Genomic DNA, 20,127 nt, shown 5'->3' with positions numbered 1-20,127 from the left:
ATACATGCACAAAAATACTCACTAAAGTAGCATTTTAGGAAAATTGAAGTTCATGTAAATGTCTGTCAGCAGGCCAGGCACCATGACTCATGCCTGTAATCCCAACACTTTGGGAATCTTAGGCGAGTGTATTGCTTGAGTCCAGGAGTTTGAGATCAGCCTGGGCAACATAGCAAGACCCCATCTCTACAAAAAATAAAGCAAAAATTAAGTGGCTATGGAGGCACGTGCCTGTAGTTTCAGCTACTCAGGAGATTCGTTTGAACCTGGGAGGTCAAGGCTGCAGTGAGCCACGATTGTGCCATTGCACTCCAGCCTGAGAGCAACACAGCAAGACCATCTCAAAATGAATAAATAAATAAATAAATAAATAAATGCAGGAACATGGTTAAATAAATATTGTCATATAAATACCATGTAATCACAATGAAGAGAGAAGACCTTAGAAAGATATTTAAGTTGTAGTATTAAGATTTTAAAAAAGAGGCCAGGCGTGGTGGCTTACCTCTGTAATCCCAGCAGTTTGGGAGGCTGAGGCAGGTAGATACTTGAAGTCAGCAGTTCAAGACCAGCCTGGCCAACATGGTGAATCCTCATCTCTACTAAAAATACAAAAATTAGCCAAGCATGGTGGCAGGCACCTGTAAGCCCAGCTACTTGGGAGGCTGAAGCGTGAGAATTGCTTGAACATGGGAGGCAGAGGTTGCAGGGAGGCGGAGGTTGTAGGGAGCTGAGATCGTGCCACTGCACTACAGCCTCGGTGACAGAGTGAGACTCTGTCTTTTTTAAAAAAAAAAAAAAAAGATTAAAAAAAAGAAAGGCATCCTGCTGTATATAATGTGCTTCCACATGTAGGATTATTCCATTACTGCAATGCTTGCAGATACATAGAAAAGGACTAGAATGTCAGCAGTGGTTTTTCCTGGTGGGGCTGTTACATGCAATTCAAGTCCTACAGAGCAAAAGGACACCTGGCTGAGGCAGTGAGTCCCCACTCACTTGTGGAATTGAATGTCATTCTTCCATCCCACTTGTCCCTTGTCTAGTCATGGCCCTGGCAAATGACCACATATTCCCAGAGGAAGGGGTGCCTTTTTCTAGTTATCACGGAGGTTCCTGGTAGGCTCGTATCTGCCCTGACTCCTGGGGCCCGAGGGTTTGTTTGAGGTAGAGCTGTGCAGCAGGAAGCTGCTTTCACTTTCTCATTTATATATTTTTGGTATCGTTTGCATTATTTTTGAACAAGCAAATATTCTTTTTATAAATTAAAAGGAAGTATAAAATGAAATAAAATATAGTGATCAAAGAGACAGAAATATACAGACATATGAAGCATCAGACATACTGTAAAAGAATCCGTCTGTGGCAATCATGCTTGGTTTTCCACCAGTGAAATCTGAGAAAAGTCAGTGTAGTAATATATATGTGTACTGTTAATATCTCAAATTAAAATAACAGCCACTTCTCTAGGGTATTTCTTAAGTGACACAGTTTCTTGAGGAAGGACAAAAAAGAAGATTAAAGTGGGAAGGTTCCTTGAGGCAAACGAAATACCTGTCACTCGAACAAGTTAATGGGATCAAAATTAAGGAGGTGAAAATGGGCATTGTGTGCACCATGAGAGCAGAAGTCTCAAAGCTCTGCAAACTCACTCCCTGGGCTGTAAGAACCTGAAAATGAAGCCGTTTGATTCGTGTAGCAAGTTTGTATAGATTTCCAAGTAGAAATCAGCTTAATGCTGAATTAATTTGACTTTCCCACTAATGTGGTAGGTGATGGTTGCTGAAGCCTTGGATATTTCCAGAGAAACCTACCTGGCAATTCTGATGGACCGGTCCTGCAATGGCCCCGTGCTGGTGGGCAGCCCCCAGGGGGGCGTCGACATTGAAGAGGTGGCTGCTTCAAACCCAGAGCTCATTTTTAAGGTATGTTTAAATTCCGGGCTACCTGCTATTAATTGATTGTTATTGTAGAAGCTGTTAAATATTTAATGGGGAGTCTAAGGCCGGGAGCAGTAAATCTGTCTCTACAATTTAAGGTAAGAAGATGCTGAGCCCTTTTTCTTTCTGGGTATCCAGTTGAAAGTTGGGTGGAATCAAGGTATTCAGTGTTCAAGGACTTTTTATCTTTGCTTTTCCCACCCTTCCTTCTTTACTTCTTCCTGCCTTTTCTTCCTCCCTGATTCCTTTCCATCCAGTCTTCCTCAAGAATTAACCAATGGGAGAGGACTGCTATATTTTCATTTCTTATGGTTAACTCTCTTTCATTTAATATTATATATGATCTGGAAATTCTCTCCTAGGAGATGAATGAATTCTCTTTTAGCAGATGTGAACTAGAAACTGTCTTGAGTTCTCTCAGTACTCTTGATGTAAACTAGAATCTTTATGAAGTCCAGATGCTATCAGTTTTTTTCAGTCCTTGAAATCTGGACTCATTTATTGATATTAAGATTAGTTTCAAGTCAGAGATCTGAGGTCAAATTTAATCAGAGCACAAGTTTCTCAAAGTCTCCAAAGCTCATTTTTAAATCAGTAAAATGAACATGGGGTGATTTCTACCCTGTGGGATTATAAGGATTAAATGAGGTGATGTGTATAAAGTGCTTCTTAACCTACGTCAGCTATGAGGAGAAAAACGTAAGTTTTCAGAACTAAAATTGAAGTTTTTAATCTGGGTTCTTGGGGTCAAAATTACATTAAAATTTTCCACCAGAAACATTCATTATTTCTTTTATAAAATGATTTTTTTGTTTCCCTTTGAGAAGGGGAGATTTTATTTCTTAAATCTCTTTGTCTAAATAATGTACAATAAACACCCACTTAGCATCCTCAACAGGTTCTTGGAAACTGCGACTTGAATGGAAACGATGTATAAGGAAACCAATGTTACCATACATAGGCTAATTGATATAAACAAGAGTTAAGTTCCTATAGCATATTTCTGCTCACAAAACATCACTCAACTCCTAAATAAAGACCAGCACACTTCTAATGTTACACATTAAAATAAATAGGAGCTATATATACGTTTCAGAAAGATTTCATAAAAACAAGTAAGATAATTATTTATCCAGTTTTTCCAGCTTAGGGTCTCTGATGGCTGGAGCACAGGGTGCAAGGTAAGAACCCACTCTGGATGGGACACCATCCCATTGCAGAGCACACTTAACACACCACACCCACTCAGACTGGGACTGTGTATACGTGCCAGTTGACCTAACATGTACAGATTTGGGATGTGGGAGAAAACCGGGGGACCCAGAGAAAACCTACTCAGACAAGAGGGTAATGTGTAGACTACACAGAGACAGTGGCCTTGGCTGGGAATTGATTTTTTTTTTTTCTCAACCTTATAACAAAACGACCTTGAATGAAGTAACGTTATTTGAAAACCTGCTGTACTCATACTGCAGTGATTGGCTTTAAAATATTTTCACTAATATTATATAATAAGTTAATTACCTTGGAAACTGAATTGAGACTTTATATGCAGACTTACCAACAACACCTAGCTGTTTTCAAAGTTCACATTATTTAAAGCAGGCCATTCCATTTGTTAAGAGAATGCATGAAATAATGTATAATGACAGTGCTCGGTGTCTTTGAGACAATATCATTTTGTAGAGCTAAGGTAACAGTAATAATTATCATCAATAGAGTGTTTAAATCATAAGGTAATATTTAACCTGTCTATGACAGGCTTTAAACTTAACTACTAGTAGGCAGGAAAACCTTACTTTGGAAACCTTCCAAAAGATGTCATAAAAATTAACTGACTAAATATTCATCAATGCCATCTGTATAGTAATTAAAAGTGAAAACTGGCATCAGATTTTCTTGTCAGCATGCCACCATGAAGAATTATATAGTTTTTGGAAGGGCTTTTTTATAGATGGTCTGCTAATTAAAACATACCCTACAGGCATCTGCGGTAGCCCTGCTCAGAGATCTCTGGATAGGTGCCACACTTTAATTACTCATTTGCAAATAAATACTAAGCATTTTCTTTTGAGGTTGTAAATCTTCTCAGTTGACTGTCTGAATTTTGTTTATTTGATTTATTTTTACTAGGAGCAAATTGACATTTTTGAAGGAATAAAGGACAGCCAAGCTCAGCGGATGGCAGAAAATCTAGGCTTCATTGGGCCTTTGAAAAGCCAGGTATATAAGCCATTGGGGGATGGTGTGTCTGACTTGTTTCAGAAAACATTTGGGAACTTGCTTCATTGCCTCTAGTGTTTGTGATTACCAGGAAACAGGATTATTTATTGTTTTATAATTTTTTCCTCCAGCTGTTTATGATGAAGAAAAATATTTCCCTGATGTTTTAAAAGAGGATGTTTATGATGTGTCTTTGAATGTATTTTGGTATGTGTGTGCATGTGTATTGCATGTGGACACATACACTTCATGATAGATGGTAATCTCTATTTTTTCTGTAGCATTGCTGGTACTTAGCCACCTGGCAGGCATGTGATACAGCTCATTCGAACTTTAGTTTCATCATCTATAAAATGGGAATGATGACAACTCCTGAGAGGCTTATTGTGGGGATTCAGTAGAATAATGTGTAAAAGTCCTTATTGTACTGCTCCATAAAGGTCTGTTCTTATTGGTATTAATATTAATAATACATGTTATTTAGCTAATTGCTATTCTTTCATAGCTAATGGGCATTTGAAATGAATATTGATGGCATAAACTTGATATTTTATTGAGAACAGCTTAAAATATGCCAATTTTGTAATAATATCCCTTGGCTTCAAAGACCAAAACATTGGCCTCAGAGCTGTTGAGGGACAGAATCTGTCTTAGCATCGTCCCCTGCTCTGCCTTTGTTCCAGCCCATGGCACCTGATTATGTGTCTAGTGGGGCAAGCTTCCTAGTCCCACAGCTAAATCAGATAAACTTACTTGTTCCTTCTTCTGTTACTCAGAGAGGCCACCTTAATGGCCCTAGATTGTGTGTATGTGTGCATGTGTGTATGTTCTCTGGCCTGGGGCTTTATGAAAAGGTTACAGAGTATGTCCTTTAATTTGGTTGGGCAGCACTATTCCCATAAGACAGTACATGATGCACTCTTTTCTTTCTGTCTTGTCTTTTTCTTTTGATTGACTCTCTCTGGAAGTTTAATGGCAACAGTAGGCAAGTCAAAGAGGGATAAAACAGAATAAGGTTTTAAAAAATATATATGCTTAAATGAAGGGAAACCACTTACTTGAAAATGAATAAAGGCTCACTTTGAAAGCAAAAGATTGAAGATGTTAGAATGGAACAGGGTCATCTGGAACTAAACCTCAGGATGAGAGAGAAGGGGCCAGGATTCGACGGACAGTTAGAGGAACTAATTGCCATTTCTGAGACTAGCAAAGAGATGCCAGGAAAGTGATCTGTTGAAAGGAAGATCCTGGAAGATTCCTGAATATGTGCTACAGTGGTTGGTTTCACCTCCTGAGAATGAGGATACCAGCTACATTAGCCATTCATTTGATGTTTATTAAGGGGCTTCTCCTGTAGCAGTGGTGGTCACCAAGAGCCCGTTTTCCATACAGCCACTGTGGTCTAGCTGCACTGTCCGGCAGTCAGCTCCAGAGTTGCACAGTGACCCTGTCTGCCTCCTCCATATCACTTTGGACATCTGTATATTTCTCTTATTTATTTGCAGTCACCTTTGCTAGATCCTAATCTTTACCACGGCAGGGACTTTGTCCATCCTACTCACTGCTGTGTTGCCAGCAGCTGGCAAAGTGCTTGGCATCTATTTTTATTGCCCAAGAAACATTTGTCATGTGCATGACTAGGTGAAACAACACTTCTAGGTGTCCACTTTGAAGAAGTTCCTAGAGGCTCAGCAATAGGTGGCTTTTCATGGCAGACAAATAAATCTGGAGTGGGCAAAATCTGCTGACCACATATTTAAAAGCTCAGGAGGTGAACATAATAGAGAGTTCTAGAGAAGTTAATAACAGTATAATGTACATCACAAGATACTGCCCCCTCACTACATATTATACGAGAAAATTAAGAGTTATTTACAGCTCTTAAATGGCTTATTCTTGTTTTCCTGGTACCTGAAACACTCTAGGTTTTAAATGAGTTACCTATGGAAGGAAGATGAATATGTGAGAACTGAGGGATCAGTAAGTGGCCATATTGTCAGTATACCTTTGAATTAATTTATCGAGGAACGGAAATAAAATGTTTTAATTTGTTTTTTTCTTTTTTCACTGCTAACTCCATGAAAGGCTTTAAATCTTCATTTTCTCAGCAGCTTGGAATGAGCACTGATAGGGTGCTGCTCAGTCTGCTGTGCCTTGGGGAAAAGAGACAATGAAAAATAACCATTGTTCCTCAGGGGCTCACAGACCGGTAGACATCTGCCTGCTGGCTGAGAGGATACAGGAAGAGGGACGGATAAAGGAATGTGAAGGAGAGAGTGGGGGAGGGGGGCAGGGGGCAGAGGGAGAGAGAGGTTGATCTCAGCTGTAGACATGTTGGAAGTTGTTCATCTAGGGACACCTGAGTGTATTTCTACAGTAGAAGGGATATATGGCTTGGGATCCCAGGGAAAGCTGTGCATTAGAGTTGTAGGCTTGGGATTCTCTGCTTTATGGGGCTTGCTCAAGCTGTAGGGATTAGTGAAATGCTCTAGAGGGCCAGTGTACAATGAGCAGATGGGACAGTGTAGAAGGGAAAACATTTAAACAATCATCAATGATCTTTTCCTAAAGAAATAGTATCTTAGAGGTACCTTAGGTTCAACGTGACTTTGAAAGTTAAGTTACTTAATTTTCATCTAGGATGTGGTTTAGGCATTTGGAGGTACCTCACTCATGGTTGAATATCATATAAAATGATAGTCTTATAAAATTATTAATATCTTTCCTGTGACTCATGCCTGTTGTCTCTAAAATGTGATGAATATTAGACATAACAAAAATAAAGATGATATTTTGCTTTACATAAAAATTACCAGTATTTGTTCCCAACCAAAGTCTATTTCTGTGAGAATTTGTTGAAAAACGTTAAGACATAGGAAAGCTTAATATAGTAGTTCCCCCTTATCTGTGGAGGATACGTTCCAAGACTTCCAGTGGATGCCTGAAGCTTACCTACTACCAAACCCTATATATACTCTTTTTTTCTGGATATTCTAGATATTTATACTTAGGATAAATTTTGACTTATAAATTAGGTACAGTAAGATATTAACAACAGTATGAAATAGAACAATAGCAATATACTGTAATAAAAGTGATGTGAATATGGTCTCTTTCTCAAAATACCTCATTGTACTGTACTCACCCTTCTTGCGATGATGTGAGATGATGCAACGTCTACATGGTAAGACGTGGGGTGAGTGATGTGAGCATTGCGATGTAGCATTGGGCTTCTCATGACCTCCTGGCAATACTTCGTGAGGGACATCTACTTTGGATGATCCTGGATCATCAAACCATGGGTGTCAATGGCTGGATGTCAGGAACAGATGATGTCAATGGTCAGGGATCCTGGGTAGCTGAAGGTTTTTCACCACAGCCTTTTAGAAGAACATCATAATTAGAAGTTTGTCTCTTTCTTTTTAGGTCATCAAAGTGTGGCTGTAGAGGTTGTAATCCGTCAGCGACTTTAGTGCTGTGTTCCATCCAAGGATCTTATTCCATAATTTTGTCCTTTCCATTTAATAACTTGGACCTCAGTAGACCATGGGTAACTAAAACCACAGAAAGGGAAACTGAGGATAAAGGGTGACTATTGTATGACTGAAACTTACAAGTTTGTCAAATGTGTCTTAATTATCATCTATACTGTTCATTTCTGAAAACATGAGTGCCACGAATTGTCAACATGTGCCTCTAAGGTTTAGGCTGATGAAAAGATCGGATGGTCCAAGTCAGTGCAAGATCACTAACACCTCTTGAAGTGGTTTGTACTTCTGGCTAGATTTGAGAGGTGTACGTGAATATTGATGATAATTTCTGGAATGCAAGAAAAATATTTAAAATTCTTAACCTGTTGAGATTTTTGTTTGATTAATAGACGATTTATTTCAGCAAGAATACACATAGTCATCATTGCCAGACTTAATATGAGATGTTAAATGTTTGATCCAATTTTCCTTCCTGGATAAGTTTTTCTTTCCTATTCCTGTCAGTTTTGAATACATAATACCAGAAGAACAGGTGCCTAATTCCACACAAAGCTCCCACGAGTGAGTTTTTAGGGGTGAAATTAGGATAGACATTTGCTGATCTTGCATAGGTCCAACAAATCAAGGCAGGATCTTCAATGAGCCGTCAGCAGTTAGGGTCGTTGTACTGAAGCAAGTACTGCTGTTTCAGCTGTGCTCTTATGGCCAACCGCTCGGCTTGCGCCTGCTGGGTTTCCAGGGATATGTCGTATTCCGCTGGGTAGAGGGTCGAGGGTGGAGTGGCCAGGCGCAATGGAGTATACTTTGGGAACGGCATCTTGGCGATGCAGCGCACAACTGTGCCTGCGCGATTCTGAGGCCATTCCTCCTTATGCTCCTTTTGAGACATTTTTAAAGATTTTTATAAACTTGTCAGATTTTCATGTACGTATATTTGATTTTACGAATTTTAATTTTTAAAAATTACTTAACAGACAAAATAACAGTTGATGGCAAAAGTGCAGAAAAACTTTTTGTACGCAGTGGTTATGAGCTGAGAAATAGATGGCAGTAGTAAGCGACTGACTGCAAGTTGACCAGGAGAATGTTTTCTTTGACCTGTGCTTATTTTTAACTTCCGTAGAAAGCGAGAATACTAATCTCAAGTTGCCACATGCCATGCCATTCCCTGTTACACCTGGTCACACACATTCTGTCTGCTTAGCCCTTATAACCATTTAGTGAATAGCCTCTGGAATAAGACATCTTACAAGGGTTTGTCATTGTGAGATCTACAAGGGAGAACCAGCTTGGTTTGGAGATGTCTCCAAGATCAGATTATGTTTTAGTCTTGCTCAAAAAAATTATAGTCTGCCTTTGTGCAACAGTAAAAATTAAAACAGAAAATATCCCCAAAATGCTGTGCTAATGTATAATTACAATGGGATTAATGTGCAGAAAATGCAGTCTTGTACTAAGCAAAGTTGGTGTAGGCTTAAGAAGTTCTGAAACAATTTAAGTGTGTATCTGTGGATGAATGGATAAACAAAATGTGGTATATACTATAATGGAACTTTATTGAACCTTGTAAAAGAAGATTCTGACACATGCTGCAGTATGGATGGGGCTTGAGGACATTATGCTAAGTGAAATAAGCCAGTTACAAAAAGACAAACACTGGATGATTCCACAGGTATCTAGTGTATGTATATATATGCATATCTTTTATTTTATGTATGTATGTATATAGAGATCTCTAATATCTCTATATATCTGGTATCTATATATATCTATACGTATTATCTATATACATATATATGGAGATATATATGGAGAGATATATATGTGCGTATATATAGAGGGGTGTGTGTGTGTGTGTGTGAAAATATATATATATGGAGATGGAGAGAGAGGCAGAGAGAGAGACGCTATCTAGAATAGTCAAATTTATAGACACAAAGTAGAATGATGTTGCCAGAGGCAGTGGGAAGAGAAGAATGGGAGTTTGTTTAGCGATACAGAGTGTGAGGGAAGATGAAGAAGTTCTAGGAATTGGTTGCACAGCAATGTGAATGTACCAACTTGACCCTGCAGAACTGTGTAGACAAAAATGGTTGAGATATGGTGAATTTTATGTTTTGTATATTTTATCACAATTTTTTAAAAAGGAAGTTTTGAAGTAGCTGGATTAGATTATACATATATATATATATATGTACCCAGAAGTTATTTCTATTATGTAGTCCCCGCTTAGAACTGAATTAATCTTTAATTCAACCGATATTTATCGAGTGTTGACTCTACAGAGGTTGTATCACTACAGTGGATGCCAAGGTGCCCAGGATACATAAGATGCCTGCCCCATGCAACTCACATTGCAAGGTCACATTGATGACCTAGAAAACCCCCTAAAATACAAAAAATATTCCGCAATAAAGTATTTGCTGGCTTCGCACTTTAACTCAAATTTTATTTGGATTAAAAAAATGGAAGAAATTATAAAGAATACTAGAAAAAATAATGGGAGAATTTTTAAAAATACTCTCAGAATGGGACTAGCCTTTTAAAAGTCTGACACAAAGCCAGAAGCCATATAAGAGTGACATTATTGTGAAATTTCCATGTGGCAAAAGTAACAAAAGCATGTTCAAAAGGTAAATGTTAAAGGGGCTGAGACAAGAGGATTGCTTGAGACCAGGAATTCAAGAGCAGCCTGGGTAACATAGCGAGACCCCCATCTCTAGAAAAAATTAAAATAAAAAAATTAGCTCAGCCTAGTGGCATGTGCCTGTAGTCCAGCTATTTGAAAGGCTGAGGTGGGAGGATCATCTGAGCCCAGGAGTTCAAGGCTGCAGTGAGCCATGATTATGCCAGTACACTCCAGTCTAGGTGACAAAGCAAGACTCTCTTGTACACACACACACACCCCCCCACACACGCACACTCACACTCTTCCTATAAATTAATAAGGGACCAAAATCTCAACAGAAAAATAGGCAAAATTCACAAAAAATAAGATGTCTCTTAAACTCATAGAATAATGCCTAAACTCATTCATAATAAAATAAATTCAAATTAAAACTATATGTGAGTGTACTCGTCTGTTCTCACGCTGATAATAAAGACATACCCGTGACTGGAAAATTTATGAAGGAAAGAGGTTTAATTTACTTACAATTCCACGTGGCTGGGGAAGCCTCACAATCATGGTGGAAGACGAAGGAAGAGTGAAGGGACTTCTTACATGGTGGCAGGCAAGAGAGCTTGTGCAGAGGAACCCCCCCTTTATAAAACCACCAGATCTCGTGAGACTTACTCACTATCATGAGAACAGCATGGGAAAATCCCGTCCCCATGATTCAATTACCTCCCACTGGGTCCCTCCCGCAACACGTGGGAATTATTACAATTCAAGGTGAGATTTGGATGGGGACACAGAGCCCAACCATACCAGTGAGATACCCTTTTTCACCTAACACACTGACAAAGATACAAATGGCTAATGATTGTGAATTGGAAAATAGTGTCTCTGATAATTTTCACTTTTTAGGAGTGGAAATCAGGGACAGCTTCTATGAAGAACAATTTAGGCCGGGCGCGGTGGCTCATGCCTGTAATCCCAGCACTTTGGGAGGCTGAGGTGGGCAGATCACGAGGTCAGGAGATCGAGACCATCCTGGCCAACGTGGTGAAAACCCATCTCTACTAAAATATAAAAAATTAGGCAGGCTTGGTGGCACACCTGTAGTCCTAGCTACTCGGGAGGCTGAGGCAGGGGAATTGCTTGAACCCGGCAGGTGGAGGTTGCAGTGAGCTGAGATCGCGCCATTGCACTCCAGGCTGGCAACAGTGCAAGACTCAGTCTCAAAAAAAAAAAAAAAAAAAAACAATTTAACAGAATCTTTTGATGTTTAAAATGGCTACATTCCTTTTTGCTTCACTCTGGGTAATTTATCCTACAAATGTTTAATCACATGTATGTTAAATATACAGAGATAAATGAGGCAGTGCTGTAATGTCAACCTATTAGAAACAATGCAGTTGGTCATTATTTAAGTGAAAGGTTAAAGGAATTATAGCATATCAATACAGTAAGATATTGTTTAGTCAATTAAAAAGATATGATTGATCTACCTGTGTTGCTGATGAAGTGTCTCTAAAATTCTGTTAAGTAAGGAGGTATTGGAACAAGTTTGCTTTTTTAAGACAGATGAAGGAGGAATGCGTACCGTGTTAGGCATAGACTGTCTCTCATATGAAGGCTAAATTTATGAGTTGGCTGCCACTGGGGGCCTGTGTGGTTGAGTGGTACAATCAGGGAAAACCCTTAAGTTCTTCGGGAATTTTGTATCATATACATGTATTATCTACCTATGCAAATATTTAATATTAAAAATATTTAATCATACTCATTATGTGGGTTTGTTTATATCTACTAGCCCTCAAATTTGGATTTAAAAATGTTTGTAGGTGTTTATAAAATACATTAAGATAGCATGAATTAAATCTGGAGTTCTTCAGTCAAATCTGGAACCACTTGCAATATTTACACCAGTGGGGATTTACTTTAGGGATGTGTTTCATAGACGCTGCAAGAGCTGAGTAGTTTAAGAGTTCACAGAAAGGCAACCTAAAGCATATCCAACCGCATGCTCCAGGAACAAAAATGAGGCAGTGGTGTTACTGGACCTTGTATACAGAAGCTAGAGCCCTGGTGCGCTTCTCCAGTGGGAGCAACAGCCAGAGGAGGAGGTGCTGCCCAGATAGAAAGAGAGGAGTGGAAGTACCCTGGCTCTTCCCTTCTTCCCACCTCCATCTCTCACCCCTGCTTGCCATTGGCTGACCCCAGCTGGAAACCAGCTGACCCAGGAACCTAGAAAACTCAGCCTGTAAGAGTCACCTTCTCTGATCTACAGAGTAGAGTTGGAGAACTGAAAACGGATCTGCTGCAAGTAATCCGAGGCTGGCACAATGAGTGAAATGTGGCAGTGAGAAAACTTTGGCTTGGAAAATGGAGCTGGGAATGAGACTGATACCTAATTCTTCTCCACGATCGACCCTCTTGCTCTGTGCATCACATGCTCCTTTTGTTATTGCCAGGAGCTTTCCAGGGTAGGGGCATGGCTCATTCATGTTCTTATTTCAAGCGCCAGCTCACAAGATACCAGCTTGCTGTGTCATAGGCAGTGGAGAAATGTTGGTTGAAAAGAATGAATGAATGAATGAGTGAATTTCAAGCAGAGGTGAGAAAAATGAAGTCAGGGCATAACAGGGCAACCTTGGATATTCTTGCCCTTTGTGGTTAATGCCTTTGGGACAAGCTATTTTCAGTTTGAACTGTGCTGTTCAGTAACTACACTATTAAGCACTTTCATCTTCCTGTTTTGCAACAGTTTTCATTAGACACTCAGTAATTGTTGTTTCACAGATTATGGGTTGGATTGATGAATATAATAACTGTTTTATTTCAGCACAATAAGGAAAACCTAGTCATTATAAACTCTCAAAATCATGTTTACCTTTTACTTAAATGGAGCTTGTTTGTATTAATGATTGTAGTTTATATTGCAGCATAACTCTGCTAATAGAGACATGATAATTTACAAAAAGATTAACAACGTTTTAGGCCGTACTGAAAATATTTTCTTTTCTTGATAATGGTCTCTTCTGGTGTCTGGAGGAGAGTTGAGCAATTCCTTTTAAGGAATAGCAGTGGAAATTAAAATAATTATGCTTTTCTGTTTTTCCCTTCAGAAAACCTAACTGAAAATAAAGACATAACTTGCTATTTTTAAGGTTTCATTAATCCAGCAAAATAAATTTTTTTTTACTGCTTTGGTGTAATTCTGTTTCACTTGATCACATTTAGGCTGCAGATCAAATTACGAAGCTGTATAATCTCTTCCTGAAAATTGATGCTACTCAGGTGGAAGTGAATCCCTTTGGTGAAACTCCAGAAGGACAAGGTAAAAAAAAAAAAAAAGAATTGAGAAAACAAATGAATGTATTATAATTATTTATGCAAACTACAAATTGCACAAAAGACTGTAGCAGCAGCTTTGCATAAATTTCTTTCAGTAATTTAATTTCTGCCGTAGTTTGAAATGCTCCCATGATGCAGTTGAACATTTCAGCACTTAGGTTTGTTTGTAGCCAAATGCCAAGCCTCTAAGGAAGCTACTACTTGTTTTACTTAAAAACATTCAGGCTTGGTGTGGTGGCTCATGCCTGTAATCCCAGCACTTTGGGAGGACAAGACAGGAGGATCACTTGAGGCCAAGACTTTGAGACTAGCCTGGGTAACATATTGAGACCCTGTCTCTACAATAATAATAATAATAATAATAATAATAATAATAAATAATAAATTAAAAGGAAAGAAACATTCGTTCACCTCTTTCTCTCTACCTTATTTTTTTAGGCCCATCACTGCTGCTACTAAGGTAAAGATTTGTGTAGAAATGGGAGCCACACACTTGGGTGTATTGAAGGCATATGCCTTTATGGAACTGGAACTTTTTGAACGTCTTTAGTTTGCCTAAATCTGTATATAATTTCACCTTGTGTTCTGGGCTGGATTTATATCACCTTGGTAAAGCCCCAAGTCCCCCCCAGTTGAACTCTTTCACCTTATTTGGAGAGCAGTTTCTGCTTCAGGCAGGAGGAGGTGGCATTTTTGTGGTGAAGGTTTCTCCTATCCATCAGGTAGTTGTAGAGTATAAATAACTGTTTTATATATCAGTACCTACCACCACTGCACTGTTTCTTGCATACAGCAAATATTCCATAAGTTCTTATTAATTTGATAGCAAAAGCTTGTAAATGTGTATGTGGTAAGGGGTAAAGCGGAGTTCCACACACAAATTCACAAGCTTTTGCTGTCAAAACAGTGGAATGGCAGGTGGATAGGATAGGGATACCAGACTGTAAGCACCATGAACCTTTTCTTTTTTAGTACATTTCACCTCCAGTGTCTTGCATGTTGTCTAGCTTGTTACAGTCAGTAAATAGTAATTTGCATTGAATTGTTAACTGGGGTGAATCATTATGTGTAAACACATCAACTTTTGGACCAAGACGGATGAGACAATATTTTCTCCTTAGCACATTTCAGAGATTCTGTAGCTAGACTCAGAGAAACTACACTATCATTTCCTTCGAACCCAGAGAGGCCTAAGTATAAATTCTGTATCTGCCATGTTTTGGCTACGGATCTGGGCAAGTTATTTAGCCTGCCTAAGTTTCAGGTCTTTTTTTTTTTTTTTTTTTTTTTCAATCTTTTCAATCAAATAAGTGGTAGAAATGATGTCTAGCTCATAGAGTGTTGTGAAAATAAGATGAAATCATATATGAGTATGCATGCAGTGTCAGATACAAAATAGGCTAGTCCCTAACATTCATAAAATGAAATTCCTCTTCTCAGGTAGTCTCAGAGTAGCCCAGGAATAGTATAGATTTCAGACGAGAACAAGCAAAGATTTTATGTTTAGGAAGCCATTGAAAATAATATATTTCATGATTTATATAGATGACCATCCGATAGAAATCTGTGCTTGCTCATTTATAAACAAGCTACCTTTATTCATAAATATTTTTTTTAAAGTTGCTATGGCTATCAAATTGTGTGTATTTTATAAAGCTAAGAAAGGAAGGGGAAGAAGCTGTTTCTTGAGCTTATATGCCAGACACTGTGATAAGCTTATACCTATATTCTTTCATATTGTTTACCACAACCCTGAAAAATTAGGAGTTGTTATCCCCATTTTATAGAGGATTGAGAAACCATTGTGAGTGTCCCAGGGGCTAGTCAGAAGTTACAAAAGCTGGGATTTGAACCCATGTCCCTCTGAGTCCAGCATGCATGTTGATTCTGATACTCCAGACTCAACTGCAGCTACCCGCCTTTTCTACTTTCTCCCATTTAAACTACTTATTTGCTTTCATGTACATGACCTAGAAGTAGTCTCCAGTTTGGCAGGGAATACCAGTCAGAATTCATGTTGATAATTAAATCCAAGAAATGAAGGAGAAGGTTTAACAAAAGTTCTTAAAGGTCATATATTGCTTTTTCAACTAGTATACACAAGCAGCCTGGTTGCTTTGTATGAAGAAAAATGGAAATTTAGCTGTAGCTATGGAGTGGGATAAAAATGGCTGCAATACATTTTTTATTCAACCCTTTGGGAAGCAGTCACGAGCTGTGTTCTCGCTTCAGGGAACAGGGGTATGGGAAACTTTTCTTAGACTGTGTTTATAAAACGTCATGAGTCTGAAGTTTGATTTTTAATTATTAAGAGAATGGAAGAGTCTTGAGATTTTTTTTAAGGGAATCATCATAAAACATTATATACAGTTCATTAAAACATAAGTCTTATGTGATATTTTTAAGAGCAAAATTATCTTTAGTTATTAATTTGTTCATTGTACCATAAAAGTTCAGCAATTGAATTATAATCACAATTAAATGAGTATGTTGGTTTATAACTCTAATGAGCAGTAGTCAAATTAAACCCAATTAGGAAATGGTGATTAATGACCAAATGTACAAATTGATCTTCATCATTATCACAATCCCCTCGAGCTATCTTTTATTTAGAAGCTGTAAAAGCAGTCATTTATATGTTAGCAATATTGATAATCTTAATATTTATAATCTGAGTATTTGTTAGTTCTGTTTAGATCAGTAGTAGCAGAACATTTCACGTTAAAATTTCCACATTGAAACTTTGATTTAATAATTATTCTTTAAATTTAAAAGTTTAAGGAGCTCAGCATCACATTGTACCAGCTCTTTTTTGTTGTTGTTGTTTCTTTTTCTTTTTTGTTTTTGAGACAGGGTCTCACTCTGTCGCCAAGGCTGGAGTGCAGTGGTACAGCCTCAGCTCACTGCAGCCTCCACCTCCCGAGTTCAAGTGATTCTCCTATGTCAGCCTCCCGAGTATCTGGGATTACAGGCGCCCACCACCACGCCCAGCTAATTTTTGTATGTTTAGTAGAGATGGGGTTTCACCACGTTGGCCAGGCTGGTCTCGAACTCCTGACCTCAGGTGATCCGCCCACCTCGGCCTCCCAAAGTGCTGGGATTACAGGTGTGATCCATTGTGCCTGGCCTGTACCCACCTCTTTGTAGGAAACTTTTTTTGACCTTCCATTGGTCAGTGAGTGCTATTTTTAATAATTCAGGTTATTGTTCATATATTTGTACAACAAGTGATGCCGTGTTAAGTGAAGAACAAGGGCCTTGATAACATCTATGCTGCTAAGTCACCCATAGGGAATTTTTGACACGGAGAAAGAACTGCAGTCCAAGAGCTCATTTTTCCTATGTGATTAATAATCTGATTCAAAAAATATAATTTGACACTACTAACTGCAATGTAGTTTAGTGACTCTTAGCTAGGATTATAATGGTTGCTAATGACAGAAACTTATATTAGCTTTGTTTTTGTTAAAAAGTTATATTCCTGTAACAGGGAAGTCTAAGGTGTGGACTGGCTTAAGGCCTGAAGAGAATCAGGGATTTGCTGGTTCTCCAGCCCTGCTTGCCTCCAAATTGGCTTCTTTCTCAGCCAGGCTCTCAGAAGCTGGCAGCAAAGATGGCTCCCAGTGCTCCATAACTCTCCCTCAGCAGCCCCATAAATCCCTTCAAATGATTCTCATTGGCCCTGCTTGGGTCACATGTCTATGCCCATGCCAGCCACTGAGCAAGAATCATATGGTATAGGAGACATACAGTTTCTTAATGGAAGAAGGGACACTGAGTCAAAACATGCCTACCAGAAAGATGCAACCTTATTGAAACAAAAATAAACTGTTACTTAGTCAATAGAAATTAATCGTTATTTTCCTTGTTTGTCCAAATGCAGTGCCAATTCATTCATTAATTCTGCAGCCAAGCAAGAAGCAATGTTTTATCATTATTTATTTATTTATCTACCTGCGCATTCATGTATTCATTCATTCATTTTGCTAGCCACTGTGAAATTTCATGTCATATTTCTTCTCACCTTCAGCCAGCTCTATCTGTACACAGACTCCTTTTTCTGATGTCTTTAAAGCAAGTTGTACTCCATGGGAAGGGTGGGCATTTTGTCCCCCAGGGAACATTTTTAGTCATCACAACTTGGAGGCTATGCTACTGGCATGTATAATGCTAAACTACAATGCACAGGATGGTCCCTGTTCACAGAGAACGACCTCACCCAATCTGTCCATAGTCTAGAGATTAAGAATTCTTGCTTTGGGGCATCTTCATCAGTTGGAAGCTGAAATTCATTCACTGGGCCAAAGGAATGAGATCCAATTTGAAGCAGTGACTATCTGGCTAAGATTCCATGAGAATTAAAGCTGGGTGATCCACAGTTAACTGGCACATCAAATTCCTTTCTTTCTTCAGATTGATTTCCCTAAATAACCACCCTGTTGCTTCTTGTTAGCAAGTGCCCATGTTGTTGGTGGGTGTTTCTCTGTTTCTGTCTTTATACACAAGACTCTATTTTCAAGAACATTTTCGGTTCTCTACCTCCCCCAACCCCCCTACCCACCCCATATCTATTTTCTCTTTTCACAGCCACTAAAAAAAAGTTCTAAAAAGTATACAACTCTCAGAACATCAATATTTAATGGGAAGTGGGACTAATTTGAAAGTATCAGCATTTTAAGGCCATTTTGGCAAGGCGTGTTTCAATAGTACATTATGGTTATTTATCACAAATCAAACGCAGTACATTGCTTGAAGACAGATTATTTTTCAAACTAATTATGATAGTCTTATTTCCTGCTGTTTTATGTTCCTTTTATGTGTAAGTTTCCCCTCTGAAATGTATTCTTCTTTTGTTTAATTCTGTGACACATTCTTCTGTTAAAATTATAGGGTCAGAGGCCTCTAACTGCCAGTCATGTTTTCTATCGAGATTGTTGAATTAGCAGCTCACAGAATCTCACGCCACTAAACAAAACAACAAAACACCCTATGCATATAAGTACCACAGCTTTCTTTGATATTTGTTCAGAAGGAAAATTCATTTGTATAATCTATCAAGCATGTAACAATGTGCTTTTGATGGTGAAAATTGTTTTATAAATATTAATAGGTATGTTTCTTTCACCCACTTTGTATAAAAAATGGCCTTTGTTCAAGATGAATTTTCTTTAGAATTGAGTTTCATTAATGTGACGTTGACAATCTTAAGGTCCGGACCAAGCTCAGCACCTCTGAAAATGCATTTTGTATTGTTTGTTGTTTTATTAAATGAGAAAGCTAAGGGTTTAAGCAGGCAAGTTTATTTTATTGCCCTGCTGTTGACATAGACATCAATCCATTTTTAACACGTCAATTCAAGAAGTGCATTTAGAAGCGTCTTACAGGGGGAAATAAGCATGTAAGAGTCAGTTAGTGTTCCAGGATTAATCTACTCCTTTTGCGTAGCCACAGGTTTTTATTTATTTTCTTTGTTATTTTACTTTTTTTTTTGGTTTTCCTGTTAATGGAATGCACTTTTTCTAAGTTTCTCCTTCACTATAAAATATGATACCTGTGTATCTATCACTTGGTTCACACAAGTGGATACAAGTGTGAGAATTGTGACTTAGCAGGGATTGGCAAACTTTTTCTGTCAAGGACCAGTTAGTAAACATTTGGGGGTTTGCGGGCCATACAGTCTGTATTGCAACTACTCACCTCTGCTTTTGTCTTGGGAAGGCAGCCATAGGCAATATGAACGAGGCTATGTTCCAATCTGTTATTCATAAAAATAGGGCTGGCTTGAGGGTCTTAGTTGCTACCCTTTGCTTAGATCTTCATTTGGAGCTATTCTGTACCAATCTTTAGCCTTGGCCTTATGCACAGGTGTGATGTGATTTGAGAGTCACCAACAGCCTATTTTACCCTTATCTTTTAGCCAAAAATCTTGTTTTCTACTATTTATGATGCCTAAAATGCCAACTATTAATATTCTTCCTTTGGGAAAATTCTTATTCATTCAGAAGATGGCTTTTTATTGAAAACCATGGGTAACCTGTACATATGTAAACTATGGGAGACATTTGCTTAGATTTGCTCTAAACAGAAATCTCAGATTATAAAGGAACAGATAATTTTTATTGTTAGGAAGAGAGGAGAGTTCTGTAGCCTGGGCTACAATAATGGGAAGCTCTTAAGTATAAAAAAGCATGTGCATATTAGAGGGTGGTGTGGTCATCTAACAACCTGCTAGTACCCACTGTCTAGGAAGCTAAGCGCTTTGCATACAATCTCTCCTGCCACCAACACCTAGAGTAGAACATACTCTGATCCCCATTGTATAGACAAGGCTTGGGTTTAAGAGAGGTTAATGTGCTTAAGGATAGCTGGCTAGGAAGTGCCAGGAGTTGTCATTTATACCCTGATATTTTTGATGCCAGTCTATATTAAGTGGTCAAGTTCAAGGAAAATCATTTAGATGGCACAACATTGTAGATAGTAAGATAGGAAAGCACTTTGTTTGTTTGGTACT

At 38.4% G+C, this 20,127-nt stretch overlaps 1 protein-coding gene and 1 pseudogene across 14 annotated transcripts in view; one reads left to right on the top strand and one right to left on the bottom strand.

The window, feature by feature from the left end:
- SUCLG2 (succinate-CoA ligase GDP-forming subunit beta) overlaps positions 1-20,127 on the top strand; it is a 426,327-nt gene that overhangs the window by 141,615 nt on the left and 264,585 nt on the right. For all 14 annotated transcript variants that reach the window (XR_010155641.1, XR_010155638.1, XR_010155640.1 and 11 more), the window contains exons 5-7: positions 1,773-1,925; positions 4,074-4,163; positions 13,503-13,599. Coding sequence is in view for 10 of the 14 variants with exons in the window: in XM_063806902.1 (XP_063662972.1) it covers positions 1,773-1,925; positions 4,074-4,163; positions 13,503-13,599 (340 nt within the window). In the remaining 4 variants the exon portion in view is untranslated. The remainder of the gene's footprint in view (positions 1-1,772; positions 1,926-4,073; positions 4,164-13,502; positions 13,600-20,127) is intronic.
- On the bottom strand, positions 8,088-8,471 carry LOC129143503 (NADH dehydrogenase [ubiquinone] 1 beta subcomplex subunit 4-like; annotated as a pseudogene).

The sequence above is a fragment of the Pan troglodytes genome, chromosome 2 (genome assembly GCF_028858775.2).
Source record: "Pan troglodytes isolate AG18354 chromosome 2, NHGRI_mPanTro3-v2.0_pri, whole genome shotgun sequence".
In the NCBI taxonomy this organism is placed as follows: Eukaryota; Metazoa; Chordata; class Mammalia; order Primates; family Hominidae; genus Pan; species Pan troglodytes.
The sequence above is the reverse complement of the archived record's forward strand: the minus strand, read 5'-3'. Positions and strand labels throughout refer to the sequence as shown.